Source organism: Falco peregrinus, chromosome 7, assembly GCF_023634155.1.
Source record: "Falco peregrinus isolate bFalPer1 chromosome 7, bFalPer1.pri, whole genome shotgun sequence".
Lineage (NCBI taxonomy): Eukaryota > Metazoa > Chordata > Aves > Falconiformes > Falconidae > Falco > Falco peregrinus.
The window spans coordinates 21,485,393-21,502,241 of record NC_073727.1 but is presented as its reverse complement, the minus strand read 5'-3'; the positions used below and the strand labels follow the sequence as shown (position 1 = coordinate 21,502,241).

At 34.4% G+C, this 16,849-nt stretch overlaps 1 protein-coding gene across 1 annotated transcript in view; it reads left to right on the top strand.

Annotated features, from left to right (window-relative positions):
* Nucleotides 1–16,849, top strand: part of ASCC3 (activating signal cointegrator 1 complex subunit 3) — a 280,977-nt gene that overhangs the window by 210,143 nt on the left and 53,985 nt on the right. The window contains exons 27-32 of the mRNA XM_055809674.1: nucleotides 1,097–1,263; nucleotides 1,396–1,541; nucleotides 1,650–1,770; nucleotides 3,778–3,920; nucleotides 13,688–13,825; nucleotides 13,927–14,047. Coding sequence (XP_055665649.1) covers nucleotides 1,097–1,263; nucleotides 1,396–1,541; nucleotides 1,650–1,770; nucleotides 3,778–3,920; nucleotides 13,688–13,825; nucleotides 13,927–14,047 — 836 coding nt within the window. The remainder of the gene's footprint in view (nucleotides 1–1,096; nucleotides 1,264–1,395; nucleotides 1,542–1,649; nucleotides 1,771–3,777; nucleotides 3,921–13,687; nucleotides 13,826–13,926; nucleotides 14,048–16,849) is intronic.

Here is a 16,849-nt window from a genome sequence, read left to right as displayed (position 1 = left end):
TAGTATTCCTTGGTAACATTAATTTCTTGATGATCTTCTCAGGTGCCGGAGTTCAGCCATTACTTTATAACATATAAGGTATATCAGTCATGTTGATAGTTTCCAAAACTATACCTTCTTGAATTAAAAATATTATCCATGGGATGCATTATTTAGGGCCTTTTCCTTTCCTGTATATAGCTTTTTTCCTAAGTTAAAGCTCAAAGCACACCACAGGTTCCAATAGAAAGAGGTGCTACTCTGTGTACATGAAATTGCCAGTGAGATTCCTATTACCAGCAGTGACATTACATTTTTTTTATATATTTTAGTGGCCTGTGAGGATAAATTATTTGCCTCATACCTTTAAAATATTTTCAAGTAATGTTTCCTTTTGAAATTTACTCTATTACTTGTGACTGGCATTTTGAACAGAAGATACACATTACGCTGAGGAATTCTATTATGAGGAATTCCAACTGGATGTAGAAGTGTCACAGAAATGTCAAAAATCCATTATATTCAGACTGAAATGATGGTTCATCTCAAACGCTGTTGGTAGAACTTGAAAGGGCAGTAAGGCAAACAGCTGGAAAGACTCTGCTAATCTTCCCAAAAAATTACCTCAGCATAATTTCTGCTCCAGTGTTAATGGAACTTCATCAACAAATGCAGATATACTGCAATCTAGCCTCGTTATTCAAACCAGAGATCTGTACAGAACAGCAGGCAGCAACTTGGTAGCTTTCTAGAAAGCTTTTATCCTGGCTATGACAGGATGTTATGATTCACATTATATCATACTAATATTCTTACAGTATCTTCATTTTGAAAAATTAACCATATTATATGGTTAGGGACTCGTATTCATCGTCTTCCTTTTATATGGTTTTGCTAAGGAATTATGTTTGGTGTTTATATGGTATTTGCTAGGAAAACAGATACACAGGTTTATTTACTTTAAAACAGTTTTGAAAATCTTGTTAGAAGTATTTGACCAAAAAGAAAATTACTTTATTTAATTTTGTTTCTTCACTTTATGTTTAGGACTTAGTGTTGGAATGCTGAGATGTTCTAAAGCTTTGTAAAGACAAGCCACCATCTTTCTTGATTACAGGGTTGTAGAGTTGACGGGAGATGTAACTCCTGATATGAGAGCTATTGCCCAAGCTGACCTGATTGTTACTACCCCAGAGAAGTGGGATGGTGTCAGCAGAAGCTGGCAGAACAGAAGCTATGTTCAGAAAGTTTCCATTCTTATCATAGATGAGATCCATCTGCTAGGTGAGCATGTTTTGTTTTTAATTAGAATCATTGCTAAATTTGAAGTGTGCTGGTACTTATGATGTGGATATACTTTTTGACATCTGAACCTTTTCTTTTTTTCTGTTTTTCAATGGACTTTTCATTTACTAGGGGATGAGAGAGGCCCAGTATTGGAAGTGATTGTGTCTCGGACAAACTTCATTTCATCTCACACAGAGAAGCCTGTAAGAGTAGTTGGTTTATCCACTGCTTTAGCAAATGCTAGAGACCTTGCTGACTGGCTAAATATTAATCAGGTATGAAAAATGTTTCAGAAGATGGATGTGTATTTGTGCTGCAGAAAAACAAAATAACAATTTATAAGACAATTCAAGGTTAAACTTGAAAAAAATATTTTCTTGTAGATGGGTCTGTTCAACTTCCGACCATCGGTACGCCCCGTTCCTCTGGAGGTGCACATTCAGGGCTTCCCTGGACAGCATTACTGTCCTCGCATGGCTAGCATGAACAAACCTGCATTTCAGGGTAAGCAACAAGCTTCTAGACCTTTTCCTTCTTTCTGTGAAAGAAAAAAAGACTGAGCGCTTTACACAGTTCATTTGCAGCACATTTACAACATGTGTTACTGTATGTACTCTTGGCATGTATAGGGGGAATCTGCTCCGCTAATGGCCCGAAGCTATTTGTCTGAAACATAAAGCGTGCCACAAATGCAACATATAACAGAGGAATGTAGTGTATTTAGAACAGAAGAATAAAATTAGTGCTAATGAAGGGGAAATAAAATGTGTTTTCTCTTAGTGTTTGACACCATACAGAAATATTTGTGTAAAAATATTTGAAATTTAGAAAGTAATAAAACCATTCATATTATTAATCTGCTGAGGTATTTTCATATGGACCCACTGTATGTAAGCATTAAAAAAATTGTGAACAGAAGTTGCAAGTCAGGCTAACCTCCTATAATTCTAGTTTCAAAGCAATAACCATAAAATTCAGAATTTGTAGTGCATCCAGATATGCTTCTGTTTTCAATTTTTTATTCTTAACAAAGCTGGCAAGCAGGATAGATTTAAGAAAAACTCATATTTTATTTGAACATGTTTTGTTTTGGTTACATAAGGAATATTTATTGTATCAATTAAAAATAACCTCCAAAATAAATTTTGTAATGTGAACTGCTGTTGATTGTGAGGTGACATTTGTGAGGTGACTTTTTAGCTGCTTTAATTAGCCTTATGACAGAAGCAAAGTATTGATTGTGGACTAGAGACCAATCTTGACAGCTCAGATTATTTACACCTCCACAAGAGCATTGTACAAAAACACTAATGAACAATAAATCTGTCTTGGGCTGTTCTGCCACACCTGTTCCTGTAGCAACAAAAATCCATTAGATGCTGGGCTTTTAAAATGTATAGATATATTGGGATATATAGTTGTAAGGTATAAATACACATGAATTATTCTATTTCAATAATTTCAGAACTGCATAGTGTCTGTATATGCAGGAGCACATGCGGGGTAGTATTCATAAACTGGGGAACAATATGTGACGGTGGATAGTATGAAATAGTTTTCAGAAATCAATACATAATTTTAATTGCTAGAATGAGAATTACATGAGAAAATACACAAATGGATTTATGAGAGATGTAGAGAGAGTATTTAAAATTCTATGTACACCTGTTTGTACTTCTGGTGCTTGTTGATGTTAGAAAAATCTGTAGACATATGATTTATTGAGGGCTTTTTTCCCTGCTTGTTTGACATGATATAGTCAAGGTTATTTTAGCATTTTCATGGCAATACTTATTCCTGAGACCATAAAAATTTCGCTGCAACCTGAAACTTCTCAAACATGGGCTGAACAAGAAAATGCTTTTTTAAAAAGTCCTAAAACAAATAGATTTAAATATATCAGACTAATTAGTAAACAACAGAAACAAAGTCCTTTTGTACCATAATGCCCACTTTCACAGCAGCTATTGCAAAGTCACTTTCTACCTTTTTCACCTTTTCTGTTTGTGGTAGATTGAAGTGATCCTTTGCAGGCAGACATGAGTTTATGCAGTGTGGCATAAACTCTTGGTCAGGCAGAAAGCAAGTTTTGGACCTTGATGGCACTTAGCTTGACAACATATCCCAACAGGGTAGAAAAAACATAACATACTTATTAGGCTGAGATAGAGAAATTCACAAGCTTTGAAGTCTAGAAAGCTTGTCCAGATTTTATGGTGGTTTAGGCGGGTGGGGTGGGGGGGTGTCCTAACTGATTCTCTTAATTAGCTTAAAATGATTGGTGGGGTAGCATAACGAATGAATTCAGACTTGACTAAGTGTAGTTATGTGATCTTTGATTCAGAGAGACGGTATATGCTCATCTCCGTTATATCTGGCAGAATAGAGACCAAACATACATATCTGTGTATCACCTGTAAAGAGGTGTATCAGCTGTCTAGGTATTGCAAAGAGAAACTCTAATTTTTGTCATTAAAGGGCCTAATTCTCAATTTCTGTTTTCCTCAACAGCAATTCGGAGTCATTCTCCAGCCAAGCCTGTCCTTATTTTTGTGTCATCCAGACGTCAGACAAGGCTTACTGCCTTAGATCTGATAGCTTTCCTAGCCACTGAGGACGATCCCAAACAATGGCTGAAGATGGATGAAGGAGAGGTAGAATGATTTTACCTGTATTATTTGTGCTTTCCTTCTATTTTATTGATGTATTTTTGAAAAGAAAATACATCTAGAACAAAAGAGTCATTTGAGGGTAGATCTTGAAACTGCTATGCATATGCTAAACTTCAGTATATATTAAAACTGGTGTCAGCATTAAGACTATATAAGCATCTTTTCAAGATCTGAACTTTAAATACAACTCTTTTATCTTTGTTTTTCCTGCTATCTATTATTAATGCTGGTTCACTTGTCCCAGACAACATGTATCACATGGTACAAGTCTTTGATACAAGGATAAGACAAAGAATATAAGAAAGAGGACTAGTGTTCTCCGAAGTTTACAGCTGGAATTTAAACTAAATCTTTTTCAGTGTTTTAGGAGCAAAAGCATCCTTCTCATAAGGTAACTCTGTGTAGAGAGTTATGTATATGCATATATGTATCTGTGTGTATATGTACGTATGTATATACATGTGTCTATCCATCTATATTCATACATATATATAGATAGATACACAGCAGAACCAACCCTTTAGGAATGGTTCAGTCTTGCATATCAATGAAATAAATCAAATGTTATTTAAAAAAATAGGATACCTTCTGCCAATATCTTTGTTGCAAGAACATAAAGATTACAAAGTCAAACACTCAGATGTTAAGCAATGCTGGAGTAAATGTTTAACTTTTTATTCTTTTTCAAGCAATATAATTTTAATTACATTTTCTTGTATTGTTTCTCAAAAAAAATCCTTCTTTCATTTATTGCAAAATATGAATGATGGTCAAATAATAAACAACCATTCAATATTCTCTTTTATCTGCATTCTTCAAAATGTATACTAGATTTTATTTACTGCACTCAGTTCAGCACCTGCTCTGAATACAGAATTGTGTATTTCCTTCTGGACTAATGGTCCTGATTATAGTGTATTATTGCCTCAAAACTGTTTTTTTGGTTTATACTCAGATTTCATAGATTTTGGAAGTTAGCTTTTTCTAGTGGTTGCAAATCTTGTGCATAGGAATTTCTGTGATAATATAGGGCCAAAATGCATCAAAATACGTGACTCATACATAAAAGATCCAAATTGAATATCATATGAGTATTTCTATATCAACAGTTGTATGAATAGTTATACCATTTTATACCAAAAATTATATGCCAAAAAGTGTAGCTTTCTAGATGAGTTTTTGGGGGTTTGTTTGCTCTTTGCAAAAACCTAAAGTGTGATTTTCCTGAAATAAAGCATAACATCTGTATCCTTGCTCTCTTAGATGGATTTTAAAAGAGAAAATGGATGTCTTGGCTGATAAACTACGAGTACTAAAGCATGTCTCAATTTGATGCTGCTTTTCTAACTGTGTAACCTGTATTTAATATTTTCTTGAGCATAACAGAAACATTTCATATCAAAAATATTACCGCATAGTAGAGTACTCTAGCACCTTGTGCTAGTTGGCTGTAGTAATCTCACCTACAACTAGAATATGCAACATCCAGCTTGCCCTAAATTACTTGCATTAATATAAATAGCTTCCTCATGTCCTGTGAGCCACTACTGTCCTGAAAAGAACTGTAACTGAAGCTTCTTCATTTGCTGGAAAAGGGTTTTCAATTAGGAGTCTTTGAATTTCATATGTTTCAGAATAAACCTGTGAAGGTTTTGAAAGAGGAGCCAACAAGGACAAGCAGACTTTGCATTTATTAGTTTAATAATATTTGCATATGATTTGTATTTGAATTAATAAGCCAAATGTTTGGAGCATAAGATACCTACCAAGTTACTCAGTTCTTACTACATAAGTGTAAAGGACAGGATTAAGTCCTAAATTGTTATATCTTACCCCTATTATGCAGAACACAGTTGTGTTTGAAGTACCCGCAATTTCAAGTTGATATTTATGGGACAGGTTTGTAGTTTTGTGTTTTAAATAAGCATGATTAGCCTGAGTTTCATTCAACATTGAAGCAAAGGACAAAGCTATAGTAGTGCTACATACGTAGCATATGTGCTGCTTAATTCTTTATCCATAATAATTTTATTTTATTTAAAAAGTCTGACTTCAAGATATATTAAACTCAGGCTTCAACTGGGTGAATTATACAAAATTCTCTCCATATTGCTATAGCATTTTTAAGCATTAGAAGTAGAAATAGTGATGCTTACTTTATAGTAGCTATTCCCTGTCTTAAACACTTGGCCCAATATTTCAAGTGCTTCTCAATTCCATGTGGTATAAAAATGGACTAGTTAGAAGACATAAATTGTTGTTGCCCTTAAACAACAATTTTTGTTGCCTGTCAATTTTTCACGTTTGTTTTTTTGCCAACCAGTGTTCCTTTAGGGGAACTTACAGACAAATTACTTTATTTTCAAAATACTTGTAATTGTTAATTGTGAAGTATGTTGAGATATAAGACATTTTTCATAAGTGGTTGTATACAACATTTACAAGCTTTACAACAGGCCTTGGCATTTTTCTTCATTCAGCCTTATTTGTATGATACTAATTTTGACTGACATAAGAATCCTTTGAGAACTCATTGCTTAGTTTTGTTTAATGGTGTAATTGGTTTTTCTACATGATAGCCAAATGTTGGTCTATGTTTGTGTTAGCTTCCCAGTGTGTAGACTTCATAAACCTTCTTAAAATGCTGTAAACAATGCAATCTTTAATAATATCTGGAAGACTGCTATTGAGGTAGACAGATTCTTAGAGCCATTAAAAGTGAGTTTTCTCTGTTACCCTACATGTCAGCTTTTCTGTGATGGTAACAGAGAGATTCAGGCCTTGTGGGAAGGGGATTGGAAAGGGGGAGAGACCAACACTGATATTTGTTACTTGTTTATCAGCTATGCCATCATCTGAGCTTCTCTGCTCTTCTGCGTACAGATTCTCCCTGTAGTGGTAGTGCCAAGCCATGCTCTCATTTGGATGGTTCACAAGGGTTCCGTTCACAAAACCACACTACTTCTTTTCACAGTACTCTCAGATATTGGGCAAATCCATCCCCATCTCTGCCACCCAGCTCCAAGTCCCAGATTCAGTCAATATTTCAAACAATCATATTTCAAAGAACGTGAACTTGTATGAATCTTCTGGAATATGTATTTGTATAAATGATGTACAAAAACAGCCCTTCAACCATTGCCACCAAAGTAGACAACAGCATACCTGGATCATGGAGGAATCATGCAAAATGTTCTTTCCTTCAAAGGAGTCAGTTGCCTAGCAGGTGCAACTGAATTATAGTCAAGAAGGAATTTTGTCCTGCATCCATCTACTGAAAATATATATTACAGGCAGCTCCATTTGTTTTTGGAGATGGCTCTTCCTGGATGCTTTCCTTGAATTTTATCTCTGATGTAGTTTCCTGCTCATACCCATGTTCCTGCAGTATTCAGAAAGCTGAAGGGTACTGAGAGTTGAGAGAGCAGTCAGTCTTCATAAGACTGAACAGTACTTGATGAAAACTGCTGTTTCTAGTACAGATAAGTTTTCCAGTTCTACCGGAACTGTTGTTGCACAATAGTTAAATCTGTACAACATATTCTATCCAACTAATTTTCAGGCTATGTACATGTTTTTTGTGAGGAAATGTCCACTCAAATACCTCATGTCTAGTTTAGTCTGAGCAAGAAAGCCTCCAGTGATGTTGAAATACCCTACTTACTGAGATTTGTGGCTGATACTTCAAAACTCATCTCTGCATTTGCCAATTGCTATGGATAGCACGTGCAGATGTTTTTCAGGATTTAAGCAAGACTGCCACAGTTTGCCCAAAGTAGATTGAGTGGGCAGTCTCTTGAAAGAATAGTTACCTATCTCTAGAGCCTTAGAAGTGAAGCTTTTTCTTTTTCTGTAAAGTGCATTGTCCATACACATTCCAAAATGAGCTCTCTATCCCTTTTTCGATTTGCAGTCCCAACACAGTTTATTTTTACCAAAGAGTGAAGAAGCAGCTGGAGCTGCCCTCCTTGCCATTTGCAGTTGTTCCAAGGACACTTCAGTAGACATCACTTTGTAGTGATCATCCCACTTACACTTAGGAGGCACAGGTGCATTGTGACAGAAATGTGAATAGGCAGTGCACCTCAAGAAGACTGCCCCTGTAAATTGAGTAATTCTTCATTTCTTTTTCTTGTTCATTGATGCCAATGTGGCAATGAAAAAATAAAACCTTATGCTTACCCTGCTTTTTTGTATCATCGTGAGATGATTTTTAAATATACAGTTTCTAGCTAATATTCTAATTTGGAGCTGTTAGCCAGGACTGTCACATTCAAGCGTGTGACCCATTACTTATCTTCTTGAAAGGGACAATATCTCAGATTATCCTTTTGGAAACAGCCAGTGCCACCGGTTTGTGGTGTTAAGCTGGGGTAAGATCGCTTCTACGGTTCTGCGTTAGGAGCTGCCTAAAGAGGAACAAGTCCTTTTCTTTCAAAAATTGCATCTATGTCTGTTCTGGCAGCAGATGTTGCAGTCTTTTTACAACATAATTTATTAGAATCAGTTTATTTATTTTTCAGTTTATTTTTCTCTAATGTTTTTACTGCTTATTGTTTTTAAGCTAAAACAAAACTACAAAGTAGTGTTTATTGTTTATTGTTTGAAATTAGAATGCTGTCCTTACCAGCAAGCAAGCAGGGTGTTATCTTATTTGGGTTTCTTGGGGGTTTTTTTAAGAAATTTATTCCCTGGCCAGATACTTGGATTTTTTTTATATACTTACAGTTCAAGGATGGATAAGAAATGTACCCATGTACACAGTTTTAACTTTAACCGCAATGATTTTTGCATTCTGCTTTGTGCATCATTTTACCATCTGCATCTTGTTAAGACTGTTCTTTATGAAACCTCTAGAAATAACTAAAATCCTTTAGCATAAAGATACTTTCTGTAATATTCAATAGCATCCATACCAGAAATAGCCAGCTTCCACTGAATTCAAAGGCATTTGAATGAAGGGCATTCGTTGACTCCAAAAGAATGAATCAGGCCCATACAGATTCTGTGATTTTAGTTATGTGAGTGTATAAACATGTGTGCGCTAATTATGGATTTGTATATGTGTTCATACACTGTGTGGAAATATGCATAGACATATGTATGAAAGTGAATTAAATTTTACTGTATAGTTCTGGTTTGCATTGCTAAAAAAAAAAAAATCCCAAGAATTGTTGGAAAGACAAAAGATGACTTTTCCTTCTCTAACCTTTAAATCAAATAACCTGTTATCTCCATGTTAATGTTCTGAGGTAATGTTGTGCTATAAAACAGGAATAGAAGAATCTGGTCTATGTCATGAATAGGTATATTGCTGTCTTTTAGATGAAATTTTTAGCCTTAAATATATATGTTTCAATAATATATCTCAATTGTTTAAACTGTATTTTCAAATGTTTCTTGAATAATCTTTTTTGAGAAATTTAGGCATCTTGTTTTGTGTGGGAGAGTTCTGGAGTACAAGTCAACTCTTCATCAAAAATAATTTTGTAAGATGACTTTTTTTTCTGCCTTCGAAGATCAGGAGGGTACCCAAGAATGATTTCTAAGTGTTTCACTCATTATAGTAGTTCAACTTCCTTCTACAAGATGTTGTTTTTATGACACAAAAGTGTGTCATAAAAAATTAACATTTAGTTATAACAAGGAGATGTTTTTATTACACTTAACATCTGTAGCAGATGTGAAATATGTAATTATTTTTGTAAAAGACTTCATAACTTTCACGATTCTTTTGTTTGGCACATCTTTCTTCTATTGGGCATTTTAGACAATTGATAAGCATTATTCAGTGGCATATGGTCTGAGTCTGACGTGCTTTGAAAAGAGTAGAGAGTACTAATAATGAGGATTCTGTGAAAATGGGAAAACCAGCACAACAGATATGCTTTGAGAAAGTATGGGTTTTTAGCATCTTGAAACAATATATCACACTCAAAGGGACAGAATTGGGCTGCACAATCTGTTAGCTCATTCTTGTCCAATCTGGTCTCCTCCTTTCTTTTGGAGCCAGCATTGTCATCAACTTGCTGAATTATACTCTGACTGGAATGTATTTCAGGCACAGGGTAATGTATCTACTTAAATGGAATCCTATCTTTCTACAAAAGCTTTTTAAGTATAATAAATTTAAAATATAAAAAAGTTCTATTAGCTTAAAGTAAATGGTTCAACAGTTTACATATGTGCAGGAACAAAGAAAATGACTACTTACTAGTTTGAGAAAAATCTAGCTTGTTAAGAGATTAGAATATTAAAGGTAGAAATAAAGTTTATTTTTTATAATAAATATTTCTCAGTGCTACTGGAGTCCCAATTTGGTTTTCAAAGGTTTTTTATTAAAAGATGGATTCCTAATCAGCCTAATGTTCAGAAAGCACATGAGCTATTTTTGTTTGTTCATCAGAAAAGGATAGCAAAACCACATGGGCCCAATCCTGCCTGTCTTGGAGTCCAGGAAAAAATCCCTCCTTGCATTAAGTTCCCTGCATCAGTGTTGTATGGTGGGTTTTTGTGTCAGTACCATGTATATTTCTTTATATTATTTTAATACACTTGTGTTCATAAAATAAAATGTAATTTTTTTAACCCTTTTATGAGTTAACATTACTGTTGTTTTCAGAAAGATGAATAGTAATGAAGTTACAACAATATAGAAACGTTAGATTTGTTCTATAGTCACAATGCTGTGTCTGTTTCTGGCTAATGAACCTATTAATTGTGCTATTATTCCTTAATACAAAGTGATAATATTCTTACGCTACACTGACATGAGAGTTTTATTTTAAAATAAATTGTCATGAGAATTTTAAGCCTTGGATTGTGCCTATGGGTAAAATAGTTATGTTTATTACATTGATTTATGTGAAAGTGAGGGGTCAGCTAAAAATGACTAGGATTCCCTGCTGCTAAAATGACAGGATAGTAGTACATGTGCCAGCTCTCCTGCTAAGGGTTCTTTAGTTTTCCTGTGGTAAATTACAGTGCTTTGCAGGTATGACTAACAGCACCACAGGCCACCGCTGTAATACAAGTCAGAGAGAAAAAAAAAAAAATAACCACCACTGATTGTAAAAGCAAGAAGAACATCTTCAAATAAATTCCCAGCAGTGTGAATTTAGGAAGTTTTATGCTGTCAACTACATGGCAAAAAGGTTTAGCTCTGATTCTGTACTGAAAATAACCAACACTGTAAAACTGCATGTGCTGAAGGAGCGGTCTTATCGCTGTAGACTAATCCAAATCAGCTAATTTGATCCCTGTACTCTTCTAAAGGAAAAGAGAGTTTAGATTCATTAGTTTCCCAGTACCAAATTTGCTCATGTTAACAATGAAATAAACGTCATTGGAACTGGCTTGTTACATTAAAGATAGAACTATCATGAGATGATGATTCTTAGTGGGGAAGAGAAAACTTTATTCAGCAATATAGTATCTTTTGTCAGTTTTTGAATGCAGCAATTGAGTAAAATGTAAATACGTTAATTTTTTCATTTATTTTTTCTGATATTTACCAGTGCCATTTTCTACTTTTTCATCTTAATTTCCTGTCAAATATATACATATAACTATTATTTCTTATAGTGTGTACCTAAGCATAAGGAGCCTGTGCAGTGCTAGTACCACTTCATAAATCCATAGCACAACAAGTATTAATAGGTTCAAGAATGTATTTAGTAATGTATGTTGATGGTCATAATTGTAGAGAAAACAGTATACAGGTTCTCATTTTACGGAGCTATTTTTTTGTCTTAGGAGAAAAAAAAATCTTTAAGATGGGTCATAATTCATGTTGTCTACACTACAGTCACATGCCTACATGTTGACTAGAGAAATCAAAGGTTTGCTGATTGTATCTAGATAGATAAACTTTATCCTTTAACATATCCTCCTTTCATTCAGTTCTTTACTCTCTTCTACTTATCTACCCCTCTTCTTGTTTCCCTTTCCTAAATAGACTTATCCCCTCTTCACTTCTCAATTCATTGCTTTATTCTTTCTGCTTCCATTCCTTTTAGTGTTTTATAGTCCCTTTCACTCTTTTCTTTTGTAAGCATCCTTTTCTTTTAGACGTGCCTGCTCAGTTTATACAACAAACCTTCCATGTCTTATAATGTAGGAGACTCTCAGGAACATCCAGTCAACTGTGTTGTAAGGAAGAATAAAGTTAGGAGCTTCCATTGACAGATCAAATTGATTGAACCAAGCAAAAACTTGATTGTGGTTTTTGTTTTGTTTTTTTTAAATTGGGTTTTCTGTTACTTCCATCAATTCTGGTTCTGTTAGTCAATACTACTTCAAGCAATAGATATTTTTAAATGCTTTGCAATTTGCTCTTCCTGACAAAATTGATTTACAAAATCTATATTGTGTGTTTGATAGTTTTTAAAACCTGAATATGGACTATTATATTCTCTGGCTTTTTTGTACCTTTTAAAGATTTTTTTTTATAATGGTAGTGACATATGTCATTTGAGTTTAGATATGTGAATAATTTTATTAACGTTAAAGTCTGAGAATTATAAAATCCAGGAGACATTTAGAGAAGGTTACAGTTCTGATCAGAGGTGCAACACCTCAGAGTCCTAAGTGGAAATTAAGATTTCACTGCAGTCATGCAGGTATCATATCTCAGTACTTTAAGATACTCAGTCTGAGATGAGACTGAATACCTTCAGTTACCCTGAGTAATTCATTCCGCGCTACTATTTTGTCTCTAACCTTGGCTATACCTGTTAGGTTCACTGTGAATGATGCTGCCCATAAGTATGCAATATCATCATGCCACTGCTGGTGGCACCAGGAAACCACTAATAAGAGATGAGGTTTGAAAGTTCCTGGCTATAATTATATTAAAATCACATAAAATAATAATGGCCTTAAGAAGTAAAACAACAGAAGGACTATTGAGAGGTAAAATCACTCAACAAGACAAAAGTTACAAAGCTTTTGTTCATTGTTAGTGAGGGGCTTTTCACAGAGGTCATCTACAGATATAAATGAGCTTATTATGAAGTTTACTGCTTGGAAAGATAGTCAAGAAATACAGTGAAAATGATAGTAGTTAAAATGATTACAAGTAGTCATTGATGTGACATTTGAAAAAACAAATAGTGATAATAATAATAAATAGCTTTTTTTCTGGACTTCTAAAAGTTTTAAATGAAGACACTTATTGTATGTTGGATTTCAGTACAGGGCTTGAGTCTATGAATTAAAAACACTCAAAATTTTTTTTCAAATTAATTTGCATTCAGCCTGTGAATAGGAAACTTTTTTGTGAATAATTACAGAATTATCAAACTGAAAAACTGTGTCTTTTCATAGGTATTAAAGAGAGCCAGGTTTATTTTTCATGACTGTTATGTTACTGGTTGCAGGGATTTGCTATGGTTTTATACCAGTTCTAACCCCTTTGATACTAGGGATTGCATTAAACAAACACACAGCAGAATGCACAGCATTTGCCCAGACCTGTCAAGATATTTTCAGCATTTTCATTTCCTTATCTGCACTACTTGGTATGTCAATAAAGTCATGTGTGTTTTGTATTCCCCCCCATCATTAATATGGTTGATTTTTTTAGACTAAAACCAGACTGTTCAGAGACTGAAGACTGCGTTTTCCTGTTTGTATAAACAGTATTGAGCAAATTATCCTTGCTATAAAGAAAAAAAGATAACAACGCTAAAAGTTTAAAATTTCTGAGTAGTCTGTTTTAAAGCATGCAACTATCCTTTCTGTTACAGATGAATGACATTATAGTGACAGTTAGAGATTCAAATCTGAAGCTGACACTTGCTTTTGGAATAGGCATGCACCATGCAGGTCTGCATGAGAGAGACAGGAAAACTGTGGAAGAATTGTTTGTGAACTGCAAAATCCAGGTACGTTTGTTCTTTTAATCCTGCCATAATGAGTTTTACATGGAATTTTAAAAGTTGGCTTTTTGTTACATATACCTCATTAATCTTTCTTTCTGTTTTAGGTTCTTATTGCCACAAGCACATTAGCTTGGGGTGTAAATTTTCCAGCTCATTTAGTAATTGTTAAAGGAACAGAATACTATGATGGAAAAACAAGGCGTTACGTGGATTATCCCATTACAGGTACTCACATAAATTATGGGAATGCTCATATGCTGAAATGTATTTCAAGCATATGCAAATGATCTGGATTTTTTAGTAATTAATCACTGAAAATGCCTAATTTGGGTAGACTAGGAGTACTGAGGAAAGGGTTTTTTTGTTTAATGCAAGTTGTAAAAGAACTCTTAAGATTTTACGTAATAATGAAAATGTTTCTGGTTTGTGAATCTTTTTTCGTGCTAAATTCCTTTAATGCGTATTGTTCAAAATAGACATTAAACAGTTATAGGGGCAATTTAAAGTTATATTTAGCTACTACTATTTATACAATATATATATATATTGTATAAAAGGAAATTTTCATACATGCAATTTTTTTTTTTCATTTTTGAAACCTTTTTTTGAACAAATCTGTTTTTCATAGTAAATTTAGCCATGGTTTGAAATGCAACTTGTCTCACACATGTATGAGAACATAAAATTAATACATAGTCAATTGACAGTAAGCAAAAAACCGTTAGTCTGGTGTCTTCAGTGATGTAAGTGATACTTCAGAAACAAACAGCTAAATTAAATATTTTAATTTCTCGTTTGATATAGGCTTTTATTGATTTCTAGCTCCAGTCAACTCCACTTTTTATAAACTGTTCTGCAGTGTTTTCAACAATCTTAAGAAAGTGAACCATAGAAGAACTTCTTTCAGAGTTCAGACAGGGAGAATATTTCTCTGGATGGTACTAAGCTTGAAGAATGAGGACAAGCTAAATTTATTCCAGGTTTCCTGTTCTGTTTTCCCTTTCTCTTTTTGCAAGAGATTAATTAATCCTATGCTATGCCAGAGATGTGTACACCTAAGGACAATCTGAATGTTATTTGTCATGTAAATAGAGAACTTGCGTCTTTTTAACCACATGCTGTCTTTTCAGTTTGATAAGTTTACTAATGAAAAAAAGCTCAAACTGAAAATACTACAGGGGTTACTTCTCCAAGTAACCTATCATAGAGTTTAATTTAGTGGTTAGAGCTCTGCAGGAAACTTGGGATCAATTTCCAGACCAGCTCTCTTGTTCAAAGATTCTGGTATGACCTGGGAGCTCAGCCATGCACACTTGCCTTTTGTGACAGACTTTGGCTGATTTAAACATACTACAGTCTCTGCAGAGAAGTAGTATCTTGCGAGTCCCAACTGGAAGAATAGCGACTTTATTCCTGAATGGGAAAAAGTGATGAGGAAAGAAATCAGCTGTAGTTTGAAGTTTTATGTTGAATCTGTAGGACTGTCAGAGATCAGTATTAGAGAAAATAGTATATTCAGAAGAAATCAGAAACTCAATAAGCATTGAAGGCTTACTATGCTATTCTGTAAATCTGTCGTACAAGTACACACAAAGGCTTTAGGGAATGCTTATACTTTCACTCTTTATTGCTTTTTTGAATTCAGGTGACTTGGACATTGGGGGTTGTTAAATTTTCAGTAAGACTGGAGGGGGGATGGAATACCACCATCTGTAATGGAAGCATTTAGATTTTGTTGTCTGCACTGCAACCGAAAATGCAGATTCCTTACTTTATGAAGAAACATGTGGTGTGGTTTACTTAGAGCATTTTTATTTTTAACTTTCTAGAGAATATTTATGCATCTGGAAGTTCTGTGGATAGGTAGTACAGTTTTGAAGCAGCAATAAAATGAAAATATGATTAATTTCTTTCTGAAATACTTCCAAAAATTTCACAATACTGCCTTTAATGCTGCCCTCAAGTTATGCCTTCCTTTCTGTCATGGTGTAGTTTGGTTTCTCCCTGCTGAAGTTACCTTTCTGTATCATGGGTGCATTTGGCTCCAAGGAAGTAGCGGAGGGCAGAATGATTCGTTCTGGTGTATTCAGTAATTTCAAAATAAGTAAAAGTGCTTCTTTGAGTGAAGTCAGAGGTTTTGGGGAGGGCCTTTTCTCAGTTACCAGACGTTTTGTTAGCCAGTTGGATCATATTTAACATGTTAGGAGTTTAGTCCAGATTAAAAGCAGACAAGCAACATATAGTCACTAAAGAAAATACTGGGTTTGGATAATTACGTAGTGGGTATTGGCAAAAATCATTTCCTGACGCTTTTTGGTAAATCCATTTCCTGTGTGGTATTATGCACAATTTAATTCACCACATTAGAGTAGCAAGAAGTTGTTTCATCACCCTCTTGTGCACTAACCTATTCAGAAACATAATTTTTGAACTATTTTCATTTTACATTTTCATGTCACTACTGAATGAACAAAAGGAATAAACTGATAAAAAACATTGCTGTCTATATAGCTCATAGGTACACAAGTGAAAATGTGTTACTGAAAACTTTTATTGTCATCAGGCTGTTTCCTCCTTTCATGGCCTGTTGCCTTATCCCATTCTACACCCTTTTGCTTTTCCTTCACCAACTTACCATTGGGCCAAAACCTTAATGATTCTGAAGCCAAAGATACTGCTTTTCAAAATGCCAGGTACTGCAAGCCATGTTGTGCAGGTATGGCAGAGAATCATAGAGAATCCACAAAGCATAAAAAAAAAACGTTTTAAAATGAAGATGTAAAACTTACTTACTAAGTTCTTTCCATTGTTTCTTCGAAGTTAAGTAGCAGTTGGAGGTACCAAAAAGGAATCAGAGCTCTGTTGAACGAGACACAAAACAGCCTATGCAGATGCACTTCTCAGATTATCAAAAGACACAAATAGATGATAGGGATACTTACCTTGGTGGCCAGGAAGCAAGTTGAGCGTGTTTTGTATAAACTAGTGTTTTCAGTGTTTTTAGAAATTATTAACTAGTATTTGCCA